We start from the raw sequence: 26,920 nt of genomic DNA, 5'->3' as shown, positions 1-26,920 counted from the left end.
CCTGTTGGATTAGGGTGTCACCCTTATGACTTCATTTAAACTTAATTACCCCCTTAAAGGCCCTATCTCCAAATACAGTCACATTAGGGGTTAGGACTTCAACATCTGAATCTGGTGGACACAATTCAGTCCACAGCAGACATGGAGGTGTCTTTTTGAGGGTCACCATTCAATCCGTTACATGGATTGTTATGCAGCAATAGATAACTAATACAAATGTACCCAATTGTAATAATTTGCTTCTCTTTCTCCTTGACTAGTTCTAGTTACTTGAGGACAGGGACTGTCTCTTGCTCACTTTTGAATCCTCTAGATCATAGCAGAGTTCCTGGCTCCAAATTTTGTCTAAAAGAATACATAATTTGTTGACATTAAAAAAGTAAACATAGAATAATGTTTAATTATATGGAAGATGTACATGATATATTTTTTCTGAGAAAAGTTTACACACCTTTGTATGTTGCTGTTGTAAAAAGGTATAGAAAAAGACTAGAAGAAAATATATCAAAATATTATTTTTTCTTCTATTTTCTTCACTGAACATATATTACTGCTATAATATAATTTAATGGTGTTGAATAAATGTTTGCTTATTTATTTTACATACTTATGTATATAATTCTGCATCTTTTGTACACTTAGCATTTTAACGAGGATTTTTCCATATTAAATCTACTTTTCTCAAGAATCAGTTCATGATACTACATTAAAAAAAAAAATTGTTTTCCAAATTATTTTGCCATGGAAAGCACTTTTTCTACTCCGTCACACTGCTTCTGAATGTAGAAAACATCTCTTGAACTTATCTCCTTTAACACTAACCGGTTGCTGGGCACTTTGGCGCTAATTAAATACTTGTAGATTGACGGGTTTTGTTAATACACTTAACAACAAACTATATTTTCTTCAGTATACCTTCTGTGCTCACAAAATCGCAAGTACTGTGCAGCCCTCTGTGAGACGATAGTTTAAGGGGATCATCTTAGAATCTCTGAAAGGTGTCACCTTAGATTGTTTGAAAGGTGCCACGTAAATTTAAAATAATAGAGCTGATAGTTTTTCGATAAAAATCCCTGAGATCGTTTACTTTTTAAATACCAGAAATAGATTGTTTCCTTTTCTTACTTTTTCAAGGCTAATAACAGAGTCTTTATAAATGCTTTTCAACCTTCGGCGTAGTAAAGACGAATTCCTGCAGGCTCCAAGAGCAAACAGCTTGGGGCTTAGAGGTACGCTCTTCCGACTCCTGAGGCGCAGTCACCCGCCCACAGGGGCCGCTGCTCTCCTGAGACTGGCTGGCATTCGGTTCGCGCAGGCGCATTACCCTTCTCCCCACGCGCCCGCGTCGAGCTCTGCCAAGTGCGCTTGCGCAAGAACTGAGCGGGAAAAGGTACTGCAGTGGTAGAAAGCAAGCGGAGAGATGGCTGTGAGGGAGCCAACGGCAGGCCTTCCCGGGCCCGGGAGGGACGAAGAGGCGGCGCTGCTCTTCGAGAGGGCCCATTACCGGCACGACCCGCGCTGGCTGCTGCCTGTGCCCCCACGCCTCTGCCTGGCCTGCGCGCTGGAGCTGCTGCCGGAGCCTAGCGTATCGGTGCGAACTGGCATTTCCCTCACCAACCGGGCGGGAGCAGCTCCCTTCAACCGGGCGCACCTTCCCCGAAACTAAGCCAGGCCCACCCGCCTTGTTAAATCTAGCCCCTAAACAGGCCCACCCCCTTACCGGCCACGGCGGCCTACCCCGCAGACCGCTCAGCATCCCCTTTCCAAAGGAGGCCCAGACCCTGGCCTTGCGCCTCAAGTGGGCCTACCCTGTCCGCACTAAACCCGGGGCTCCCAGGGCCCCCAGCCTAGACTCACTGGCACGCGTTCCCACCTTCCCGTAAGCCCTTCTCTCAGCTGCCCTGCCCTTTGCTGACCCTCTCACCACTTCTCCAGGATTTAGCCTTCACTCAGGCTCCCTCCCACTTGAGTCCCCGCTCAGCCTGAGGGCAAGGCGCGCGCACCCTGGGGGCTTATTCCTTCGCTTTCCGACTGTGCGAATGGGAGGAGGGGGCCCCTTGGGCTCAGTGGCGGCAGGAAGAGTGGAAGTTACGGCCCAGCAGGAGTGGGGTGAGGGGAGGAGCTTTCTGAGAGGCAGAGGTGGCTGAAGCGTGGGCGGCCTGTTCCTTCAATGCCTACCCACCTTCGCAGTGAATTTTTTGTCCGTGGAGACCTCCAAGAAGAGTTTGGGAGATGACTGTTCTCTCAGAGTCACAGGGCTGGAATTGTTGCCGTGGGTGGGTGGGGGATGAGCTAGATCAGCGGTTCTCAAATTTTTGCTCTAGGGATGGCTTTACACTTTTTTTAAAAAAAATTATTTATTTATTTTTGTCTGTGTTGGGTCTTCGTTGCTACCGGGCTTTCTCTAGTTGCGGCCAAGGGGGGCTACTCTTCATCGCAGTGCGTGGGCTTCTCATTGCAGTGGTTTCTCTTGTTGGGAGCATGGTCTCTAGGCATGCGGGCTCAGTAGTTGTGGCATGTGGGCTTGGTAGTTGTGGCTCGCGGGCTCTAGAGCGCAGGCTCAGTCGTTGTGGTGCACGGGCTTAGTTGCTCCGTAGCATGTGGGATCTTCCCCGACCAGGGATCGAACCTGTGTCCCCTGCATTGGCAGACAGATTCTCAACCATTGTGCCATCAGGGAAGTCTGGCTTTACACTTTTTAAAAGTGTTGAGGACCCCCAAAGAGCTTTTGTTTATTTACTGTATTAAAAATAACAAAAGTTTAAAGTATTCATTTAAAAATAATAATAGGACTTCCCTGGTGGTGCAGTAGTTGAGAATCCACCTGCCAATGCAGGGAACACGGGTTCGATCCCTGGTCCGGGAAGATCCCACATGCTGTGAAGTAACTAAGCCTGTGTGCCACAACTAGTGAGCTCGCGTGTCATAACTACTGAAGCCCGCATGCCTATAGCCCGTGCTCCACAACAAGAGAAGCTACCACAATGAGAAGCCCGTGCACCGTAACGAAGACCCAACACAGCCAAAAATAAATGAATAAATTTATAAAAATAATAGTCCATTACATATTAATATAATCCTTTTTATTTTGGCAAAATATAGGTATTGATAACATACAATTTACTATTTTAGTGTACAGTTCTGTGGCATAAATGATTTAAAAAATAAAAATAACTATTTTCAAAACAAAAAAGAGGGCAAGGAATGTCTTTGTTTTACATTTTTGCAAATCTTTTTAATGTCTGGCTTAATAGAGGACAGCTGGGTTCTCATATATTTCTGCATTTTATCTGTTGTGACATGCCCCCTTTGAAAAATGCTGTACACTTGTAAGAGATTAAGTGGAAAAGGCAAATAGCAACTTAGTATTATATGGAAGTAATTTTGATCTTGTGGATCCCCTGAAAGTGTTTTGGGCACCCTCAGGGATCCAAAGACTATGTACTCTGAGAACCGCTGGGCTAGCTGGTAACATCTGCAGCATCACTGAGGCTAGAGTTCTGAGGCTGCCATTGTTGGACAGTGAGAGATAGAGATGAATAAGACAATGAAGTAGGGAAGAAAATAAGAGAACGCATTCCTGGGAATTTAGAAGGTGGACATATTTGTGGTCAAGTGCTGTGTGGGTTAAGGAGTGAAATTAGGAAAGGTTCTTTAGAGGAGGAAGCATTTGAATTATGCTTGAGAAGATGGGTGAGATTTGGGCTAGAGGAAATGGGGGAGCTTCTTCCAGGAGGCAAGGATTAGCAAGGATGAGTTTGGGGAGGTAATCAGAATGTGTTTGAAGGGCAGTTGAGGGAGGTGAGATTGGACAGCCAGGGTTGAGATTACTTCCTTTGAGTTTGAGTCCAAGCTAAGGAGCTTGGATTTAATCTGTCAGGTGAAGGGACGTCATGGAAATTTTTTGAGTAACTCATTTAGATCACTAGCTTAATGCATTATGTGGGAGGAACTGGTGAAGGAGAACAGGAGAATTACACACTTTAGAGGCAGTAAGAGATGCAACTTTTCCACCTTTTATTGAACACACTTTTCTTAGCTTCAGTTTTCACCAGTCGAAGGGGTGATGTAGTCAGTTGTACCCATGTTCCAGTTCTATCCTCGGTGCACACCCCTTTTTTGACCTAAGTTTTGCTATTGTCTTGAGTACTTTGCACAGCTGCTACCCAGTTCCCTGTATAGGGAGGTGAATTGAGTGTGAAGATTTATATCTACATTGAAAGGAAGAATGAATTTTTCTCTACCTACCTCAGTGAGGCTCATGAATGGCCCCCAGTATCACTCTCACAGACTGTGGAAAGAGCCCTAACCTTGGACAACACCTGGTTGGATACTTGGATTTGAGTCCTTGGGAAGGTGTCTGAGCCTCAGTTTTCTCATCTCCAAAATGGTGATAATAATATCTGTTTTTGCTTGCTTTACCAACTCATTAGGCTTAAATGAACTAGTTGACAAATGAGTGATTTGTGAACAGTAAAGTGCTATGTAAATATACTTTATTAGGAACCTTCACTCTCGTATAATCCTTTGTTTGAACACATGGATTCCTGTGTGTAAATGATGCCCTTTTTCATACTCCATAGTTTAGATGATTCTACCAGTATTATCTTGTAATTATATTTGGAAATTACACTTGTTTGGGTTCAGAATGGCTGAGACTCGGTTGCTATTGAATATTTTTCTTCATCTGCTCCAAGTTGGTGCGCAAGAAGCACGTGCTGTCCGGCTTCCGAGATGCTCTCATGAGGCATGCCTCCCTGGTCATGCAGCTGGTGGCTCAGGATCAGAGAGTCTGTATCCACTTCATAAGCATGCTTTTCGGTGAGATTGAAAGGAAAACTTGGCATGAATTTTGCATGTATACCTTGTACATTTGCTTTTGGGGTCTTGGAGAAATGGTCTTGGAACCATAGTTTAGACTTTTTGCGATGTAACAGTTTAACTTACTAGTAAGTTGTTTTGTCATAATAATGAAGAAATTGTCCCCTTTGTAAGATACACGATGCATTGTATGGTAACTGGCTTTACCACAGCTCAGAGGTTAGTAAAAGTGTGAAGATGAATGTAGGAAATGTGTGATCTTTCAAAAAGTCCAGTCTCTGTGGTCTTTGAACAGGATTAGAGGTCAGATCTGGAGTCTGCTGATCTGAGTGTGACCCTGATTGAGTTACTTCTTCTCTTCTGTACCTCAGTTTCTTCATGTGTAAAATGAGATGGATTAAAAGGTCCCTTCTTTTTTTTTTTTCCCCCCGGTACACGGGCCTCTCACAGTTGTGGCCTCTCCCGTTGTGGAGCACAGGCTCCAGACGCGCAGGCTCAGCAGTCATAGCTCACGGGCCCAGCCGCTCCGCGGCATGTGGGATCTTCCCGGACCGGGGCACGAACCCGTGTCCCCTGCATCAGCAGGCGGACTCTCAACCACTGCGCCACCAGGGAAACCCAAAAGGTCCCTTCTTTTAATACAATTATAATGTCCTATGGAATGAGCCCTTTTAGGGAGGAAGGGAGCTAACTCGAATTGGGTGCTTTTCTCTGCTGGAGGCTTTTCAGACTTTTAACTGCCAGGGCAGTCTTTTAAGGGAGAGAGGATGATCTCCAAGGCTCAGGGAGGTCTCAGCTAACAGCTGGCAGAACTGGAATTTTACTCTAGGTCTGTTAGAGACTCCAGAACACACAGTTTTTGTGCTGTGCCATGCTGACTATTTTTATCCTTTCAAAGCCAGAGTGGGTTACTGAAAATCTGGGGTTTGGTGCTGAGGATAGAATTTAGCTGGGACATTGCTTAAAGCTGCTGTTAGTCTTAGAATTCACAGTGTGCCTTTCTGGATTTGTTTCTCTTTTATCTGTTAACCATCCCCCTCTTACCTCCTTCTGCTCAAGGACTGTTATGCAATGTGGAGGATGGGAGTATAACAGACCTCTGTATTGAAGGTAAGATTAAACTGTGTGTACCTAGCATTTGAAGCCGGGGATATTAGCCTGAATTGCAGCTTTGATTATTTGAGACCTTGATGAAATGTTCCATTTTAGAGACAGATAAAGAAAATTCAATTATCAATCATTAATTCTGCATTTCTTTCGTGGACACCTACTCTGTGCCACGTACTGTATCAGACACTAGGGTTGTATCTGACATGGTCCCTATCCTGTAAGAGTTTACAATCTGGAAGAGAAATTGTCTGGTAAATAACAAGGGCTGATGAGTGCTGTTACAGAGACATGTACAAAACTCTGTTTTTATTACATTCATATTGGTTGGTTGGAAGTTGTCTGCACATAGGTGGTGGTTAAAGCTGTGGAAGTGCCTGGGTTTACCTATAAAGGACTCAAGAAGAAGGAAGACAAGAGCATTGGGATGAGAGGATTCTTTTCTTTTTTTCCCTTTTTTAAATAAACTTATCCATTTCATTTTATGTTAATTTTGGCTGCGTTGGGTCTTCGCCACAGCGCGCAGCCTTCTCATTGTGGTGGCCTCTCCCGTTGTGGAGCATGGGCTCCAGGCACACGGGCCTCAGCAGTTGAGGCACGCGGGATCAGCAGTTGTGGCACGTGGGCTCTAGAGCGCAGGCTCAGTAGCCATGGCTTACGGGCTTAGTTGCTCCACAGCATGCAGGATCTTCCTGGACCAGGGTTCAAACCCATGTCCCCTGCATTGGCAGGCGGACTCCCAACCACTGTGCCACTAGGGAAGTCCCTGGGATGAGAGGATTCTTGCCGAAAGGGCAAGAACTGTATCATTTAGAATATAGTCACGAAACGTAAACCACACAAGTTATTTGAACAGAAAAAACTTTAAAGAATTGTTGACTAGATAACTGAAGGCAAAAGCGAACCAAGTTTCACCGAGGTAGCAATTTTTGAAAACAGCTTCCACCCCTAGGGATAGGGAAACAAAGGGAGAGGTTGGAATTATTAAGACTTACAAGTTTGGAGGAAGGACCCCATACATGAAACACAGACCTCTGAGGAGAGGATGCTGCTTGGCTGCTGCCGGGTCCATGACTATCCAGGCACGCAGTTAGCAGCTGTAACTGCTAGCTGTGACAGATAAGTCAATATGATCTGTATGTACTTTTGCCCACCTCTCAGTCTAGAGAATGTGGACAAACAGATGTACCCCTCGAAGGTCCGACGACTGGCAGGGGTGGGGAGATTTCCCTTCACCATTTTCCTCAAGACCACTCTTGAGTAGGGCTATAATCCTAAAGCCATCTGCTCCTGGTTGGTACCAGCATAGCTTGCAGAACCCTCATCAGATCCCAGGAACTTCACTGAGGTGGTGGATACTAGATGGAGATTGCAAAGCTAGAGGGAGAAGGACTTGCTCCTTCCTTACTCTTTCCTGTTTGCTTCCTGGCTTCCTGTTTCTGTGAGTGTTGTCCTGTTTCTGTGAGTGTGTGAGTTACCCTGGAGGTGGCAGAGCCTTCCCTCAGCAGCAGTCAGATCTAGTCTGCAGCTTTCCCCAGACTTGTAGAGCCAGCCTCTTCTTTACTCCTCCTCAAAGACACCAGCAGAAGTATCACAAACAATTGTATAGAAGGGCAATTATTGGCACAGGAACTAACTCCTAATTCTGTTTTTTTCATATATGAAGTAGCAAATTCCGAGGAAGGAAAAAGGTAGAAATAACATAGTAGTTTTCAACCTTGGCTTCACAATAGACTTACCTGGGAAACTAAAAAAGTATCCAGATGCTTAGACCCTTTATCTAGAGATTCTGATTTAATTGGTCTGGGGTGGGACTTGGGTGTTAGTTTTTTTTTTTTTAAGCTTCCTAGGTGATTCTAATGTATAGCCTAGTTGTCAACCATTGATAAAAAAACAGTGAAGAATGGGGGAGATAGAAAAGACTAATGCCGATTACCACAAGCAAATGACTTTGATTAGAAGGACTATGAAAAATGAACTCTGGGCCATGGGTTGTCTTCTGATTAGTAATGTTATTGTGTCTTCTCAGTCCTTATCCAGCTTACAACTCAGCTGAAGTTAGAGCAGACCATTCATTGCCTGCTGTATGAGTGTCACAAAGAGGTCAGTAAAGTAGCTGTTGGTTCTTGAGTACCCCTCAGAATCCTCAGATGTCAGAGCTGGGTCAACCCTTCTTTGGATAGATGGGGAGATTGAAATCCAGAGAGGAAAAGGGACTTGCCTGAGGTCACTGAGTCAGTGGCAGAGCCAGAGCTAGGGCCTGGGTCTTCTGCTCCAGTACTCTTTGTAGCTTCTTTCCTTCCCTTTTCAGTCTCTCACAAATGCTGCCTCCATGTGCTGAAGTCCATTTTCTGGCGTAATCATCCATGGCCATTCTCTATATCCTCCTAAATATAATACAGATTTCCTTGATGAATTTATTAAGGAAATATGTTCACTGTGTCTTGGCTTAGTATTTTTGTTTGGTTTATTTTGTACTGAAGGCATTTGCTTTTATCAGCATCTAAGGTAAACACTGAGAAGGTATAGTTAAGCAGCTTTCTTCAATGTAGTCATAGATATCAGTTAAACAAGCCGCTTCTGCATTGTGTTTAAGATTTAGGAATAAAATCAGAGTCACTTTTTTTTTTTTGCAAAAGGAAGACAAATGCTCATTTAACACCATCAAGAGCAACATTTAATTAGAAATAATGTTAAATAATCATGTCATTATAATTACTCTGCATGTGGTTAACATATGATTGAATTTATAATTATATATATCAACATTTATCATTATGATTATGCCACTTAACATTTTGAGCACTTTCTATATGCTAGGCACTATGTTGGCGCTTTACATGCACTATCTCATTTAGTCCTCGCAACAACCCTATGAAGTTGGTCCTCGTATTAATTCCCACCAGAAGAGTTAAGAATCTTACTTAAGGTACTACAGCTAGTCAGTAGAAAAGGTGAAATATTTACTATTGACTCTGCCTGTAAAGCATCAAGCACAGTGCCTATGACAAATAGAATGTTCAGTAATAGTAGCTATAATAATGATGACCATAATCAATTTTTTTTGCAATGAACTAGAATTCCATCTTTATGATGTTCCCAAATTTCGCCTCCCAGTTTCTGGCTCCATAGGAGGCAAAATATGCTAATTTTAATTTAGTTTAACAAACATGTCCTGAGCTAGGTACTGAGGACACTGAGAGGAATCTGACTCAGTCCCTTTCCTTCGGGACTTCCCAGTCCAATAGGGGATATAGACACTTAGCTAAAGAGGCTGATTACTGACTGTGGTGAGAGACACATGCAGTACAGGGTTTGGTGTGGATAGGGCAAGATGAATTTTGGTGGGAGATCTGTCCTGATCCTAATTTATAGAGCAGAGTATGTTCACTCTCTGTAGCTGTGTAACATGCCCTCCATGCGAGGCAGCCTGGCCACCCTGACCCTTCTCGGCAAGTTGGTGGATGCGATCCCTGCTCTGGCAGACAAGCTTGTGATGGAGCACAGTGAGTGACCTCTGGGGAAGAGCTACCACTACCCTTTCACCTGTTTTGATCACACTTCCATCTGGGTGGTCCATTCACTGTGTACATCTGGGAAGTCATTACTTTCCTTTTCTAGGCTTTAGTTTCCCCATCTGCAAAATCTGCTCTGTGTTGGCCAATTGGAAAAAAAGTGTTTCTCAACTCTGGTCTTGGGCTCCTTCAATTCATTTTGTTAACACAAAAGAATTAAGTACCTACTATGAGCCTTCCTTTCAGGTGGGAGGAAGAATTAATTCTGGAATACAGAAGCACTTTTTTTCTATCAGTAAAAGCAGATAAATATCTCACAGAGTATTTATCCAAGGGTAAATCACTTAAATTCTCTAAGCCTTGGTTTTCCCTTTTGATTAAGTTCCCAGAAATCATGTATTGTGGGGCATTGTAGGGGATTACCATCACTATTCCATTCAGGGCAATAGTTTGGAGTGTCATCTAGCAGTTGACATTGTGAGGTTCCCCTGGCCCCTTGGTTGTTTTCTGGATAGGTGACCTGATGGAACATCTGTTGAGAGGTTTAGTATACCCCAGTGAGGGGGTGCAAGCTTCTGTCTGCTACCTTTATGGGAAGCTGTACTCCTCACCAGTTGCAGCCGAGATGCTTTTGGGCCATTTCCGGGAGAAACTGTGTCCTCTCTTCCTTTCCACCATGGATGGTGCCCAGACAAAGGAGCTAAAGATCAACTGCTTGGGTAAGACATGGGACTGGAGAGAAAAGAGAAAGCTTTTGAGGTTTTGCTTGAGGATTTGAGATATTGGCTCACTAGTGGTGGGGAGGTTTGCTGCTTTGCAAAGGATAGAAGCTGTGGGTTTGGGAGATAAGAGGCACAGACTGCGAAAGATGCCTAATGTTGGGTGTGGTATCCTAAGAACGTCATCTTTGGAAGGAGAAGAGGAAGAAAAGTGGGACAGCAATTTTTTTTGCCCCTGGTCTTTACTGCATGCCCTGGTGCATCCTGTACTTGCTGCCAAATTAATCTTCACACTGCATAGCTTGCATCCTGTCAGTCTTCTATTTGGAAAATCATCTATGGCTCCCTCTGGCCTCCAGAGTGAAGTCCAAGTTTCTCTGCTTGTTATTTGAAGCTCAGTGTACCCTTTCAGCCTCTCCTGTTACTTCCTTACATAAATACACGAGATCTACCAAATGCTTTAGAGCAGGGAGCTTTCGTATTTTGGATAGAGCAAATGGGCACTGTGATTGGTGACTGGGTGAGGACCTGTTTCAGAGCAGGAGCTACAGGGAAAAGCATAGTCTGTGGGTAACAACAATTTCTTTTCACAGTTTGGGCCAAGAGCTCTGTTATGACTAGTTCAGCCACACATAGAGAGTGTTCATTCTGAGCCAGGCCCTGTTCTGGGCTCTGGGGTCATAAAGATGATCAAACCCATGCTCTCATCTGTGGGAGTTCATAGCCCAATGTGGAGGACAGATGTGGACACAGTCCATTGTGGTACATGCTTTCGTGGAGATTGCAAAGAAAAAGGTGGGATTCTATTCAGCATAGTACTTGAAGTCCTAGCCAGAACAATTAGGCAAGAAAAAGAAATAAGAGACAGAAGTAAAGGAAGGAAGAAGTAAAATTGCCCGTTTTCAGATGACATTACCTTATATATAGAAACCCCTAAAAATTACACTAAAAACTGTTAAAACTAATAAATGAATTCAGTAAAATTGTAGGATACAAAATCACTTGTGTTTCTATACACTAGCAACAAACAATATGAAAAAGAAACTAAGAAAGCAGTCCCATTTACAATAGCATTAAAAAGAATAAAATACTTAGGAATATCTATGGAGACATGTAGAAGTTTCTAGGGGATGTCGGAGGAGCTGCCTTGGGTATATTCTGGTGCCTATGCTCCTCTTGCCTCACTTCCCAACCCCTTTGTTTTCTAGGTTTGCTGAGGCAGCTGTTGAAGTATGACCTCTTTGTGTCCATGATCATGAACAAATCTGCGCTGGTGGAAAGTACTGAGAGTGTTGAGGGGCCACCAGGAGAGACCTCATTGCCTTTGGTGCTCAAAAAGGTAGTTGTCTTGTGGTTCGTGGTCTCTGGGTTCAATAACAAGGGAACCTGAATGCTTCCTGGGCCTTTTTCCTTATCTACCACTCCTTCTATCCAGGATTTCCTAAGTATTTTCTTACTGGCCAAAACAATATGCTATTAGAAGGCTCAAAGTTGGTTTTCTTTCAGTCATGAAAGGATAAGTTAAAACCTGTGCCCTAGGTTTTAATTGGGAGCTGGCTGGTTATAGAGGCACCCTCTGCTTAGCACATACCAAAATTCTAGATTCCCAGAAAGAAAGTAGGGGTGGGTTCAGCATAAACTGCATTGCTTGTGCAAATAGTTTAGTCACAGTGAGCCACTTTTACCAGTTCTTGGAGGGTTGGGAACCCTCCTGAAATTCAACTTCCCAAACCCAGTGAGTGGCCAACCTTGCAGGCAGGACTTTCTAAGGATAACAGTCTCAGGCCTGCAATGTTAACTCTTTTCTGCACATTCTTTGAAGCAAAGCTCATAGCAGAACCTTCCCTTATGTCCCAGGCTTGTTGAAACATCAAAACCAGATGAGGGTTGTGAAAGTACTTTTGCCAATGAAGGCCTGAGCCCTTCTTGGGGATGATGTTAGTGTTCTTTGAGTGCCATTGTGTTCTTTTGTTCTGTTTCTCTCCTGCTACTGTTGACAGAGACTCCTTTCCATAATCTATAACTGCTCTCCCTGAGCACCATCCTTATGCCTGGCACCAGTAGTGTGTGAGGGATTCAGAGACAAATCAGGCTCCTGCCCTGAGGCATTCAGGCTGCTTCCCTCTGGTTCTGTCAGTGGTGTGACTGTGACACATTTTGCTGCCTGTTTCTCCAGCTTCTCCTTTCCAGAGATGAGACTCTGCAGGTGGCCAGTGCCCACTGTATAACTGCAGTACTGGTCCACTCGCCAGCGAAGCATGCCCCAGCCTTCATCCATGCTGACATCCCAGGTAGGAGACCCCTTCTAACTTTCTCCTCTGAGGACCCCAGAATTGTGCCTGGAGACCCTTGAGTAGCAGCAGCAGCAGTCTTGTTGGGAGTTCTTTGATATGCATACAGGAGGGATGGTTGGTGGCATGTTCATTGTATATGGCAGACTCTAGGAAATAGACCTCATGAAGTCTGAATCCTCTTGCTACAGATTTCTAATATGACCTTGAGCAGTTTGTCACTGAACTTTGTCATTAATTTGACCATCTAGGAATAAACACCTAGCGTGGGGTGGTGGAAAGACCCGTGGACCAGGGAGGCAAAAGGAACTAATGTGTCCTGAAGGTTTGTTATGAGCCAGGAAATATGCCCTGAGGTGCATCGCAAATGTTGCCACATTTAGGTCCTCATCTTTGCTATTTTATGAATAAGGAAATTGAACTAGAGAAGGGAAATAACTGGTTTAAATCAGCAAGACTCGGCATTGGCAGAGAAGGGATACAAAATCAAGGCTGTCTGGCTCTAAAATCTCTTTTCTCTGTATCATGCTGCTGCCCGTCCTGAGAATTAGGGGACCTGAGTTCCAGTCCCGCCTCTACCACCAACTGTTTCTCTCTAGGTCTCAGTTTCCCCATCTATTAAAAAGATAAGGTTACACCATAAGTCTGAGGGCATTTTCCAGGTTTATCTGTGAATGAATGATCATGTCTCATCAAGAGGGTGTGTGAACAGATGAAGTAACAGGTGTGAGATGCTGAATAAATCCAAGGCCATAGCATTAGTTAAGGGATCATGATTACACAGTTGTCATTGATTGTTTTCTCCCTCTCTCCCTGGCCAGAGTTCCTCTTTGAGCATCTTTCCTCTTCCAGTGAAGTGCTTGTCTGGTCCAGCTACAACTGCTTGATACTTCTGGCAGAAGAGCCACTCTTCTTTTCCAAGTGCCACACGGTGTACGGTTGGTATTGTGGGTCCTGTACTAGCTCTGGCTCAGGTGGACAGCACTTTGAAGTTAGGTGGCAACAGCAGTGACGGGGGGCCAGCCTACACCTTGGAGAGGAGTGCTGATCTCGTCATTTCCATCAGCCCAAACTCATTACCAGATTCCACGTGCAAGCAGTGATATCCAAACAGTTCTGTTCTTCATTGATTGGCAGTATATATGTTTAGCAAGAGAAGGGCCACTAAATGAATTCCTGTTGCACCTTAAGAGCAACTTTACTCAGCCTTGGATTCAGTCTTTTCCTGTGCCCCAGATATCTATCCATCTAGTTAGTCCTCAAGTTTTGCTGATTTATCCTTTCAAAGTTTTTTGAAACTGTCCCTTCTTCTTCGTTCCTGGTGATACCTTTCTCGTCTGGGACTTTATATCACATCTAGATTTTTAGACTGGGCACATTTAGTTACTCATTTTATATTCTGTGTTCTTATTCTATGCCAGGCACCAGGCTGGAACCTAGAGATTTAGAGATACATAAAATGTGGTCCCTGTCCTCTGGAAGGGGAGGGAGATATAAGCAAGCTTATTCAGACTGTGCAAGAGGGGAGGTACAAGACATGTAGGAGCTCAGGGGAGGCCCACAGCTCTGAGTGGACCAGGGCATGCTTCCTGGAGGAGTGGATGTCCTACCTTATTCTTTGAGGAGAAATAGGAGTGCGTGTAGTAGAGAAGGTGAAGCTCAGCCGGTAGGTATTGACTAAATACTTCGAATGCCAGGGTCGTGCTTTGGGTTGTGCTGGGTTTGGGGAGACAGAGATGAATCAGATAAGGGCCTTCCCTCAAAGATCTCACAGTCCTGTCCCATCAGCTCAACTTGTCAGGACTGCTCCATGAGGGCTGCTAGCAAATATGTGCTGTCCAGAGCCTCTCATCTCTCCTGGGAAGGCAGTAAAGAAGCCAACAAGCCCTGATCCCTGGCCTCTGCCATGTCATTTTGTGGTAGGGATCGAGTCAGTGGTGAGGAGCCTACAGGGAATCCTGAGGATGAACAACACCGAGCTGCACAAGCAGGGCCTGCTGCTCTTTGCTCAGATCCTGACTCGGTGAGCAAAGTAGTGACGCGTCAGACCTGTAGGGGCCAGACTGGAGAAGGAAAGAAGTGAGGTATTTATTCCTGGTGGGGTCAGTGATAGGAGTTCACACACTCATTTCTCATTTACAATTTCTCAGGCAGCCAGAGGAGATCAAGCTGTTCCCAAGCTCAGCCCTGTGCAGAGATGCTGGCCGTGCCCTCCAAGAGGCAGTGAACAGCCCTGTGCTGGAGGTGGCTGCCGAGGCAGTGAAGGCCATTTCTGCCTTTCTGAGGTGAGAGACCCAGACAGGCTGAACTTTCCACCCCTGCATGTACCCGCGAGCCTGTCAAGGCCAGAGCAGCTTCCAGGGGATACTTGTCCTTTAGGTCAGGGAAATTTCATTGAACTATTTCTTCCGCTGCTCTGTTTACTCTGTCTGTCTTCCTGGAACTGCCATTTGGATGTTGGGCATCCTGGATTGGTCATCTCTTTCTTTTCTTTGTCTGACAGTTTTTTATCTTTTTGTCGTTATGTACTAGTTTCCAGGAGATTTTCTTGACTTTATTTTCAACTCTACTATTGAGTGTTTTATTTCTGCTTTCATATTTTTAATTTGGAAGAGTTCTTTCCAATTCTCTGCATGTTTTTTTAAAATAGGGTTTTATTCTGTATTTATTTTGTGGATGTAACTTTTTAAAACTAGGTCATTTGTTTTAGTCCAGACCTTGCCCCCACTTCTTTTCTACTAATTTTTCCTTCTGCCCAAAATACTCTTCCCTGAAATCTTTGCATGACTGGACTCTTGCCATCATTCAGGTCTCATTCAGAGTGTCCTTCCCTAACTGACCCATCTGGCTATTACAGCAGCTACCAGACACTTGACAGTTCTTGTTTATTCATTTGTTCTGTGTCTCCTCCACTATATAAAATAATCTCCAGGAGATAAGGGACCATGTCATTTTTTTCACTGCTATATACCTCACTCCTAATAGATACTCAGTATATGAATGATGTTAAAATGGATGGTGAGACTAAGCAATCCTAGGGTCATGATGGGAAATCATTCCTTAGTAAGATGCTTGATATCTTGAAAAAACTAATGGAGGATAACCCATATTTATTTATATAGAAAATTTTACTTTGTTTCCACGCCCTCCCTTTTAAAAATCTAACAAAGTAATGTATTTAAGCGATAAAAAATAAAATACGCACAAGGTTTATAATGAAAAGGAACAGCCCTCTGTCCCCACTTCCTAAAGGAAACTAATTTTAACTCATTTTGGTTTTAGTTCTGGTGATTTATCTCCCTAAATCTAAACAATATCCTTGTAATGCTATTTCTTTATTTGTCAATTTAGAACATTATTCATTGACTTGCCAATAAGAAAAACAAGACTTAGGTCACATTATTTTGTCTTCTCTACACTTCCTTGGCATTTTTGCTAGTTACTATTTTATGTTAATTGATATTATGTTTTCAAAATTTTAAATAATATACTTAAAACTTGTGTTTCTTGTTCCCTCAACCTGAAGCAGTATCTCTTGACACCCTACTTCATTAGCTGAGTATATTAGCACCCCAGCTCTTTCTTTCCCTTCTCCTCCTTACCGTCTACTTCTCAATGTCAGCTGTACCTTTAATTTTATTTAGTTATTTATTTTAAAAGGAAGATCTGGGGAGTGAAATGTCCATTGGGGACTTTATTTTATAATTTTTAAAAATTTTGTATATTTCTTTATTTATTTTTGGCTGCATTGGGTCTTCGTTGCTGCGCGTGGGCTTTCTCTCGTTGCAGTGCGCAGGCTTCTCGTGGCGGTGGTTTCTCTTGTTGCAGAGCATCGGCTTTAGGTGCGTGGGCTTCAGTGGTTGTGGCATGCGGGCTCAGTAGTTGTGACACATGGACTCAGTAGTTGTGGCTTGCGGGCTCTAGAACGCAGGCTCAGTAGTTGTGGTGCACAACTTAGTTGCTTAGTTGCTCCGCAACTAAGTTGCAACTAAGCCGTGCCGCGGGCTTAGTTGCTCCACGGCACGTGGGATCTTCCCAGACCAGGGCTGGAACCCGTGTCCCCTGCATTGGCAGGTGGAAACCACTGCGCCACCTGGGAGCTACCTATACCTATAATTTTATATTGTAAAGTTTGTTAACATTTATAGTCCCTTCTGTAACTATTAAGTCTTCATCACTTGACTCTAGGTTGCTTCTAAAAATTGAATAAAAGAATAGCATTTACATTATAATGGCTTCAGTTTGTCTCTTTTCCCCTTTTGTCCTTTCCTGGATTTGAATCTCTAAATCTGGGGCATGAATCCCAACAAGGGTGAGATGAGTAAACCAACGGGGTAACAAAGACATAGAGTAAGAGCCAGAGTCAATCAGAAGTTCCCATGCAGAGCTGGAAATCTCCCAGGAGGTCAGTGTTATGGGGGACTGGTAGCACCTTTAGCACCTTTCAGGCAGGAGGTAGTATTTGAGCTGTGCTATGAGGGATGAGAGAGATTTAGATTTGTGGAAGGACCAGGGTTGGCCAAAACATGTAGGTAGGAAAATTTAGGGATTACTGAGGGTATGGTAGCCAGTCTGGCCAGCAGGTTGTGTGAAGGGGAGTAGTACATGAAGAAGCCAGAAAGCTGGTTGGGTCAGAATTGTGGAGAGCTGTGGGTAGGGGGCTGGTTATTAATCCTTAGATAATTTTACTTTTGGCTTTAATTTTTCAGAATTTTTACTGAGGTGGTCCCTCTGAGGTGGAGTGGTTCAGAGGGTCTCTGGGGAGCACAACCGGAAGGAGGAATGAAAAGTGAGAACTGCTGAAAGAATTTAAAGATGGCAGAACCAGGGCTTGACAGTCAATGTAGGATAGAAAGTTAGAGCTTCCAGAAATGAAGAGGGAAAGGGGAAATCAAGCCTTCACTATATACAGTTAACAGAGTGCCTGTTAGAAGGCCCAGCAGATTGCTCTCTGTTCATATGTCAATCCCAAATTCCCAATCTATCCCTCCCCCCACCCTTCCCCCTGGTAACCATAAGATTGTTTTCTGTGAGTCTGTTTTTTCTGTTTTGTAAATAAGTTCATTTGTATCATTTTTTTTAGATTCCACATATAAGCGATATCATATGATATTTGTTTTTCTCTGTCTGACTTACTTCACTTAATATGATAATCTCCAAGTCTACCCATGCTGCTACAAATGGCATTATTTCATTCTTCTTTTTTTAAAAATTTATTTATTTAATTTATTTTTGGCTGCATTGGGTCTTTGTTGCTGTGTGCGGGCTTTCTCTAGTTGCGACAAGTGGGGGCTACTCTTCGTTGCAGCGCACGGGATTCTCATTGCGGTGGCTTCTCTTGTGGAGCACAGGCTCTAGGTGCGCGGGCTTCAGTAGTTGTCACTCGCAGGGTCTAGAGCGCAGGCTCACTAGTTGTGGCGCACAGGCTTAGTTGCCCTGCAGCATGTGGGATCTTCCCGGACCAGGGCTCGAACCCACGTCCCCTGCATTGGCAGGAGAATTCTTAACCACTGTGCCACCAGGGAAGCCCCCTTTATAGAGTTTGGACTCTTAGAAAGTTCTTCCTTATATTCTTTAAGTAAGATCTGGATCTTTGATAACGTTTACCTATTGATTCTGATTTTCCTCATTAAGGAAACAGAAAGCAAATTTGATCTCTCGTCCCCAAGACAGTTTATCACATATTTGAGAACAGTGACCACCTTCTGTTCTAGATAGTACTTTTTTCACTGGGAGGCCCTTCTCAGTGAGAAAACCTTCTGTATCTTTAATAACAATAATAATAGTCTTAGCTGTCATTTATAAGGACTTACTAACTAGCAAACATCATGCTGAGTGTTTGGCATACATTATCCAATCTGATCCTTAGACTAATTCTATGAGGAGAGTACTATTAACTTTCATGGACTAGATGAAGAAACTGAGGGCTAGAGAGGATGAGGAATGTGCACGAAGTCATGCAGCAGATATGTGTTGGAGCAAGGGTTTTTATCAGATCAGATCCTGGACCCGTGTTCTGATCTACCACCTGTCCCCCATTGCCTGAGAACCTGAGGGTACCTTGGAGTACCCTTACCTCACCATAGGCCTACCTTTGTCTCTCTGGGTGCAGGAAGGATCATCAGAGTGCTCTACCTGTGCTGTACAAGGAGCTGCAGGCCTTGCTCAAAGCCATGCTGAGCCGGTGTGCAGATTTTTCCCAGATCCCGTTGAACTGGAGGCCCCTGGTCAGTGCACTGCAGCCCGCTTCTTCTGGAGATCATGCTGTAATGTGTTTTCGGAAGATAATTAGTACATTGCATTACCTTTATATGCTACTTTATAGGTTTTTCTCATGCACACACGCCTACAATGAGATGTTATTTTTTTTCCTAACTGCGGAACTGTGGGACTTAATAATCGTTATCCTCATTATGAAACTGAAGTCGCAGGGGTTAAATAGTTTTTCTCTCAGGTCCAAAGCTAGCAAGGACCTGAGTTTGGATAGTAAATCCCAGGGTGTTTGTACCCAAGCCTACTACACACTTTGTCTTTTATTTATTTTTATTTTTTTGCGGTATGCGGGCCTCTCACTGTTGTGGCCTCTCCCATTGTGGAGCACAGGCTCCGGACGCGCAGGCTCAGCGGCCATGGCTCACGGGCCCAGCCGCTCCGAGGCATGTGGGATCTTCACGGACCAGGGCACGAACCCGTGTCCTCTGCATCGGCAGGCGGACTCTCAACCACTGCGCCACCAGGGAAGCCCCTCTTCTACCATTTTTTAAAGGAGCTATTAGGTGGCTGGATTTGTGGGGATGTACCTAAGATCCCCTGGAAATTGTTAGGTATATGGGTATGCCAGACTCCAGTGTGAGAGGAAGAAGTCTGTAGTCCTCTAAGCAAAGACCAGAACACGGAGTAGGTACTTGACCAATAGGTTTTCCTCTTTCCTTCTCACCTCAGGGCCACGCCTCCAGTAGAGATTCGGAGAAGACGATTCTTCAAAGAGGAAGCTTCCTCCTGAGCACTCTGGAGGGATTTAGAAATGCCTGCAGGTGAGGGGCCCTCTGTGGTCTGATGAGGTAGTAGTATGGAGGGTGGGTGTAGAAAGGAATCAGACAAAGGATGAAGCTCTAGAAGCAACACTTGGTTTCTGATGCTTTGCTGCGTAGTGAGAGGACTTTGGCTGGGATGGAGGCTGGGGATGCGTGTGGGGTATGGAATGGGTATGTGGAGGAGGTTTCTAAAGATTCCTTCCTGACGAAGTTTTTGTTACTGTGCAATGAGGTTGTATCTCACTCAGCTTTGTTCCTCTTCCCAAGTAACCTAGTGCTATAGGTGTTCACTGAATGCTTGTTGGATTAATTCAGTTCACATGAACAAATATTTGTTGTATCTACTGTGTGCCAGGCCTGGTGCTAGACAGTGGGAGTAGAAAGGTAAGTCAGATTAGTTCCTACCCACAAGGAGCTCACAGTCTCCTGGGAAAGAGACAGTTTTGTTTATATGTGTGGAATTCATTATGTTGTCACAAACCTGGGGAAGGCATTCCAAGTAGAGAGAGCAGCATATGTAAAGGCAAAGAGATGTGAAACAGCAAACAGCATGGTATATTCAGGGAAATACATGTAGTAGGGTGGATGAGTCATGTGTTATGGGAGAGAGGGTAGGGAGCACGAAGCTGAAGAGGTGACCAATGACCAGGTTCTCCCTCACTGAGGCGTCTGGAATTTTCTCCAGATCTGCTGGTCGGGATACTTTCCCTGAGCCCTGAGCTCAGGTATCCCTCTAGGAGGATGCTTCTAACCTTTATGTTGCATAGGTAGTTGTAGATATACCCACACATTGATTTCTTAGGTTGGCTGTGGAATTCCAGAGCGAGCCTTCGGCCCAGGAGAATCCATTCACAGCTCCCAGTGCTGAGAAAGAAGACACCTTGGAGGCCTTCTCAGAATTTCTTCTCAGTGCCTGTGACTCCTTGTGTATCCCCATGGTGATGGTGGGTTTTCCTGAGCCTTGGACAGCATGAAGCTTGGGGAGGAGAAGAATGTGAGAGCAAGCCAGGCTGAGAGGCACAAGACGGTGACTCGACTGCTCAGCTGGACCTTCTGAGAGTCGTAGCAGTGTTGTTCTTGCAGCCACTTTTCCTTTGGTTTTAAAATCACAGTACAGTGTTTGGTTGTAAATAATAGATTAAGAGATGCCTCTTAAAAAGTAGAAAGCAGTAATAATAAAATAATAAATAGGTAATGTTTATGAAGTGATAAATGCCTTATATTCATAATTTCACCCTCCCAGTGACCCTGTGAAATAGGTCCTGTCAGTTCCCCCAATTTAAAGATGAAGTTGTCATTTTTCTGTGGTTGTAAAGCAAGTATATGACAGTTCTGAGGTCTGAACCTATGTGTTTTTCTGCTTAGTAAAGAGTAGCAGTCAATGTCTGATCTAGGCTTCACTAAGGAGCACATATGTGAGTTCTGTAAAATGACAGGTGAGAGACCTGAAGAGAGCCCTGGGTTTGAGCTGACTTGAGATGGAGATAGTAGGAAGAGCGGGGTCCAGAGCTGTTGACTGCCCAGATGACCTTGGGTGAGTCTTGTCCTCTTTGAGGTTTGGATATCCTGTGAGCCTGTGAGGAGCCACTGTTAGTTGGGAAAGGACACCTCCAAAATACCCACTGGGAACAGTAGGTGGCAGCAGGGGAGCATCCTCTGGTTCTGACAGGAGAGCCTCTTTTTCTTGAAGAAGCCTCTGAGGCAGCGTGCCAGGGTCTTCAGGTGGGTAGCTCTCAGGAGCTCGGGATTGCAACCCTGACTGGCTCGCACTAGCAGTAGCCCTTCCTCACCTGATCTGCCTTCCTCCTAGATTTATGGAGCGTTAGAGCTAGATCTAGAGCTAGATCATAGAATTACTGTATTATTCTTGCTTTCTACTTTTCTGTATTTTACACATTTTCTTTAATGAGCTTGTATTACTTTTCTAGTCGAAAAAAACTTGGTTTGAAAACCAAATGAAAAGTATCTGTAAGAACCATGTCCCTGAGGCCCTGCCTATTTACACACAGGGAACTGAAACAGCGAGAAGGGAGGGGGTGACTGACCCAAGGGCACACAGCGACTTCGTACAGAGCTTGAAATAGAACTCAGATTTCTCTGCTCTTAATCCAGAGCTCTGTCTACCATATCAGGCTGCCTCATGATTCTGTTCAATGATCACATGAAAAAGAAACGTGAAGGAAGTTTGTAAACTAAATTATTATATGTTAGAAGCATGAGCGTCACTCTGCATTACAGTTTAGAAAGTGCCTTTTACACATGAGATATCATTTGTTTCTGGGAGGTAGGACTTGTTATTCTGTTTTACTCTTTGGTAGGGGCCCAGAGCGGTAATGAATCTTGAACAGTTTATCAAGTGGCAAAAGATGTAAGCCTTGGATGCAGGCTTGTGACTTCAGGTCCCCTAGTGTTTCTTGTGCCCTTGAAATGGAAGAATTTAGTCTCCCGTTGCTAGATGATGCAGTTTTTGCTGATGCTGTTTCTTCTTCAGAGGCTCAGTCCTGGAGGACTGTGCTCTCCCTCTTGGTTCTTTGCAGAGGTACTCGGAACAGGCCACTCATCCAGCCTTGATGGAGGTTTTCCTCTCAGTTCTGCACAGCCTTTTTGTCATCGTCCCCCATATGAAGGAGGAATTCTCCAAGAAGCTTGGTAGGCAGCAGGCAAGTGTGGAAGTTGGGAGGGAGGCAGGCGCCTTAGGCAGCTGCTCAGGGTACTTAAAGAGTGCATAACCTGTGGATGGGAGGCTTACGTATTCATTCAGAATCAACATCCACACTCTGCCTAGTGTTGAGTGGAAGGGTATATCATCCATCAATCAAAAGTCCTTAAAGGCAGTTCTCAAATTAATTGACACTTCTCTGAGAATGTCAAGAAGGTTCCAGTTCAGAGCCCACAACAGACCTCCTTCCCCTAATTACTCTCATCCTCCACATTCCCTCAGACCTCACAAGGTGTTTAGTGTCTCTGGCTCCTGAGCCCTGAATGACAGAAGTATCCCCAGTCATTGTGACAACTGAAAAATGTCCTGTGTACTTGCAAAGTGCCTTATAGAAGAGAGGTAGCACTCTGTGTGAAAGTGCTGTCTAACTATACTATAGTGAAATGCCTTCCTAAAATTGAACCCAAGTGGCTCTTGACTCCTTCAGCCTTCTCCAGGTCTTCTTGCATGTATTTATTTTCTTCCCTCACTCGTCATTTTTTCTCTTCAAAATATAAACCTTCCTTTCCCATGTCTCCGGTTTTCATCCTATAAATACCTCAGTTTGCAGAGTAAGCCCAGGAATCAGAGTCAGAGTCTCCTTTATCCTCTTCAGAAAGTGGTAGTGATGGTGAGAATGGGAAGGGGAGATAGCCAAAAGCAGAAAAGGGAGTAGAGAGAATGGTAGTAATAATTAATAACTAATGATAACTAACATTTATAATATTAAACTCTTACTATGTGTTAGATACTGTTCTAAGTGCTTTACATGTATTCATTCATTTAATTCTCAGAAAAACTCTAAGGAGTATGTACTGTGATTATCCTCATTCTGCTGATGAGCACATTGAAACTTAGGTTGGACAACTTGCCCAAGGTCACACAGGAAGTGGTGTGCCCAGGGTTCAAACTCAGGGAATCTAATCTGGCTCTCTAGAGCCTGCTTTCTTAATCTTTATGCTATCTATGCCTGCCCCTTATCATTATCATTTACTGTCTTTTCTTTTATTCCTGTCACATAGCATGCAGTGGGAAGTCTGCCATGGAGAGGTAGCCAGGGCTCAGTCATGAAGGGCCTTGTTGACCAGGTTGGGAATTTGGACTTTATCTTGGGAGCATTGAGTCTTAAAGAAGGAGAGTGACAGGCTCAGATTGCTGTTTCAGAAAGATCCTTCTTGGAACAGTGTGGACCATGAGTTAGAGGGAGGCGAGATTGGAGGCAAGAAGTTCAGCCTCTTGCATTAACTCAGGTTGGTGTTAGGAACTAAGGTAGTATGTGTGTGGGGGGGTGGTGGGCTGTGGTGGAATGATTGGATGTAGGGCATGAGGGAGAGGGAATAGTTTAGGGTAATGCTTTGGCTTCTGGCTGCCGTCTAGGTGGGTGGTGGTGTTTTTTATTGAGAGGAGACTCCCTAGAGGAGGATCTGATTTGGGAAGGCAGTAGAGGGTGTGATCAGTTTGGATCAGGGTACCTCTGAGATGCCTGTGAGATGTCCCAGTGGAGCTTTTAGGTCGGTAATTGACTATGTCTGAGGTCATGGGAAACATCTGGTCTTAAATATAGTGTCACTTGAAAGAAAAACGCACAATGTAAGAGTTGTAAGTTAAGTTTTATTTGGGGACCTTGCTGAGGACTATAGCCTGGGAGACAGCCTCTCAGATAGCTCTGAGGAACTGCTCCAAAGAGGTAAGCGGGAAGCCACAATATATATGAACTTTTTTGCTTGGAAAACGTGTAGTCAATCATAAAAATATTACTGCTAGTCACAAAAAACGGACATCTCAAGTTAATGATTTTAGTGCCTTTTTTTGTGTATGGGAAGATGCAAGAATCTGGGGTCATTTGAAAATTTCCCTTAGATAGCCATCTTAACTATCCAGGGGCCAGTATATCCAAAGTGCAGAATGTTTCCTGTTTTTCCCCATCCTGACTTCCTCTCAGGGTACACTGTTGGTGGGCTGAGCAACTGCATTGGCTAATGGCTTGATCCTTGTAGAACTGGAATAGCAGGCAGCATTTTTTTCTTTACAATAAATATAGAAGTTTTCATCATCCAGCCTTTCAATCATTCAACAAACATTTATTGGGTACCTGCTACATGAAGGGCACTGTCCTAGGGCAGAGGATGTAGCAGTGAACAAAACAGACCCCTGTCCTTGTGGGGCTGAGTCTCTAGTGGGGAACAGGTGAGATTCCTCATGGTGAGTGTGTAAAATGAGATGATCAAAGGACCAAGACAAAATAAAGTACAATATTTAGTGGTCAGGCAAAACAGATTACTCCAAAGTCCACTGGTAAGGAATGGTTGGAGAGGTAGGAAGAAACCCAGAAGGGGATGACATTAGGGAAGCCAAGTGAAGAGAGTTTTGTAGATGAGGGAGTGGTCATGAGTGTCAGATGCATCCCAGAGGTCAAGTAAGACAAGGACTGAAAAATGTACATTGGATTTGGCATCATGTAGGCTGTTGGTGACCTTGGCCAGAGCAGTTGCTGTGCGTGGTTGGGGTGTAAGCCGGACTGCAGTGAGTTGAAGAGTGAGTGCAAGGTGAGGCAGTAAAGACAAAATAGGCAAATTTTTCCATAAGTTTGGTGTAAGGGGGGGAGGTGAGAACTGGGGGTGTAATTGCAAGGGGACATGGAGTTACGAAGGATTTTAGTACCCCCTAAGACTGGAAACACTTATTCTGTTAGCAGTGTATACGAAGGAGCAGTAGAGAGATGCAGGGGTACTCAGCAGAGCAAGGTCCTTGGAAAGGAGAGGAGCCAGGATCCAGAGCTGGGGAGTTGAGGGGCATACCTTTTGCAGTTGTCTGTATATTTGATGTGGGATTTTGAGGGAGTTTCTGATTGATGGTCTGGGTCATCCTGGAGAGGTCCCTTGTCGCTGTTCAGAGGTATCTTTGTTCTCTCTAGGAAAAGAACAGAGTACAGGAAACCCTTAGGAAGCTATTCCATGTAGGAAGTGGGAGGAACTTCTAGGAGACAGTAGGAGGCTGTGTGGAAGAGGGGAAAAAGTAGGACCTTTGTGATTAGTACATATAGGTTGTGTAATAAGCATCCCTTGTTTATTGACATTGGGCAAATTAATTTTCTTATCTGCAATGTCCTCAACTAGAACATGGTGATAATAATGGGAGTGAAATGAGGCAACATATGTAGATTTCCTGAATGAGTGTACCTCTTAGTCATTGTGACAACTGACATATACTCCTTTCCTTCCCTTCATCTGCTCTTTCTGCTTGCCATACTTCAAGAGCCAAGAGAATCCAGTCTTGGGGTGCTGCATGGGTACAGCTTCAGAAGTGTAGATCTCTGGCGGGGCAGTGGTGCAGAGCGCAAGGCATATAGAGAAAGTGTGATTACAGGGAGGTCTATGTAGCCTGAAGCCAGCGAGAACAGGGTCAGGGCCCAAACTGCAAGAGAAAAGAGGGAAGCAGGCACCGCCAGCCAAGAGGGGGTAGAGACCTGAAGTCGGGGGTGGAGAAACTCTGGATCCCTGAGAGTCTGTACTACGAGGAACCCTTCCAGCAGGCAAACTGGGCGTTCCCCTGCTGAGGGAGCCATGGGTTAAACTGCTGTCCTGGAAAGTTACTATGAAACTGAGGGATTAATTCCCTACCAGAAGCCCTGCAATAGAATAAGATTATCCCCAGCCCTGGAGCTGGTGTAGTGGGAGCTCTTGTCAAGAATACTGCTTTTACAGGGACCAAGGATGGACAGGACAGAGGTCAGTTTTGACAGAGAGCTGCATGGCAGGGCGGGGTAGGAGCGGGGCAACTAGGAGAGTCAGACAGTGCACGGGCCTGGGCCAGGGTCACCAGCTAATGTAGACTGTTCATCAGAAAGGAAGATGAACTTTTATTCAGTACCTACTCTGAGCTAAGTATTTGTCAGATCTTCTATATTCGTTTATTTTACTTAGTTTCACAACAATGTTCGAGGTATAGATATCAAAACTGAGTCTCAGAGAAGTTAAATAAGTGTTCCAGAGCCACATTTCTAGATAGTGATGGAGCAAATTTCAAACCTGGGTCTGTGTGACTCCAGAACTAGTACCACCCAGACTTGGGAGTCTCTGTAAAAAGTCTACTTTAAATTGCTCTCTGCTTTCTTCTCAATTCTCCCAAGCTGCCTCATCCTTCATACAACTGACCCTGGAACTGAAGGCCAGGTTCTGCAGCGGCCTGAGGTATGTATGGTCCCAAGGGGACAAGTGTCCTTCTTGACTGGACAAGTGGAAATTTCTGATTGGTGTGGTTTAGTCATAGGACCTTGGGGGGGATTGACACAGTGTGGGAATTGCTCAGCAGCTGATGGTACGAGCTGGATGGGCTCCTGTAGCTTTTACTTGTCTGGTTCTGATACGACTTTCATTCCATGTGATACTTGGATGGGCACCTGTAACATCAAAACTGGAAGGGCTCTTAGAGATCATTTATGTTTTATTTTATTTTATTTTTTAAATAAATTTATTTATTTTATTTTTGGCTGCGTTGGGTCTTCGTTGCTGCACGCGGGCTTTCTCTAGTTGCGGCGAGTGGGAGCTACTCTTCATTGCGGTGCGCGGGTTTCTCATGCGGTGGCTTCTCTTGTTGCGGAGCACAGGCTCTAGGTGTGTGGGCTTCACTAGTTGTGGCGCACAGGCTTAGTTGCTCCATGGCATGTGTGATCTTCCCGGGCCAGGACTCAAACCTGTGTCCCCTGCATTGGCAGGTGGATTCTTAACCACTGCGC

At 44.5% G+C, this 26,920-nt stretch overlaps 1 protein-coding gene across 1 annotated transcript in view; it reads left to right on the top strand.

Annotated features, from left to right (window-relative positions):
- The first annotated feature begins 1,346 nt into the window (after positions 1 to 1,346).
- MEI1 (meiotic double-stranded break formation protein 1) overlaps positions 1,347 to 26,920 on the top strand; it is a 66,955-nt gene continuing 41,381 nt past the window's right edge. The window contains exons 1-16 of the mRNA XM_032645283.1: positions 1,347 to 1,591; positions 4,698 to 4,821; positions 5,881 to 5,931; positions 7,958 to 8,031; positions 9,329 to 9,434; positions 9,959 to 10,162; positions 11,371 to 11,501; positions 12,339 to 12,453; positions 13,275 to 13,391; positions 14,377 to 14,476; positions 14,604 to 14,738; positions 18,566 to 18,680; positions 19,396 to 19,487; positions 20,290 to 20,431; positions 22,025 to 22,136; positions 26,315 to 26,375. Of these exons, the coding sequence (XP_032501174.1) occupies positions 1,421 to 1,591; positions 4,698 to 4,821; positions 5,881 to 5,931; positions 7,958 to 8,031; positions 9,329 to 9,434; positions 9,959 to 10,162; positions 11,371 to 11,501; positions 12,339 to 12,453; positions 13,275 to 13,391; positions 14,377 to 14,476; positions 14,604 to 14,738; positions 18,566 to 18,680; positions 19,396 to 19,487; positions 20,290 to 20,431; positions 22,025 to 22,136; positions 26,315 to 26,375 (1,850 nt within the window). The 5' untranslated portion in view covers positions 1,347 to 1,420. The remainder of the gene's footprint in view (positions 1,592 to 4,697; positions 4,822 to 5,880; positions 5,932 to 7,957; positions 8,032 to 9,328; positions 9,435 to 9,958; positions 10,163 to 11,370; positions 11,502 to 12,338; positions 12,454 to 13,274; positions 13,392 to 14,376; positions 14,477 to 14,603; positions 14,739 to 18,565; positions 18,681 to 19,395; positions 19,488 to 20,289; positions 20,432 to 22,024; positions 22,137 to 26,314; positions 26,376 to 26,920) is intronic.

This window comes from Phocoena sinus, chromosome 10, assembly GCF_008692025.1.
Source record: "Phocoena sinus isolate mPhoSin1 chromosome 10, mPhoSin1.pri, whole genome shotgun sequence".
Lineage (NCBI taxonomy): Eukaryota > Metazoa > Chordata > Mammalia > Artiodactyla > Phocoenidae > Phocoena > Phocoena sinus.
Note: the sequence above shows the minus strand (reverse complement) of the source record. Positions and strands in the feature narration are given on the sequence as shown.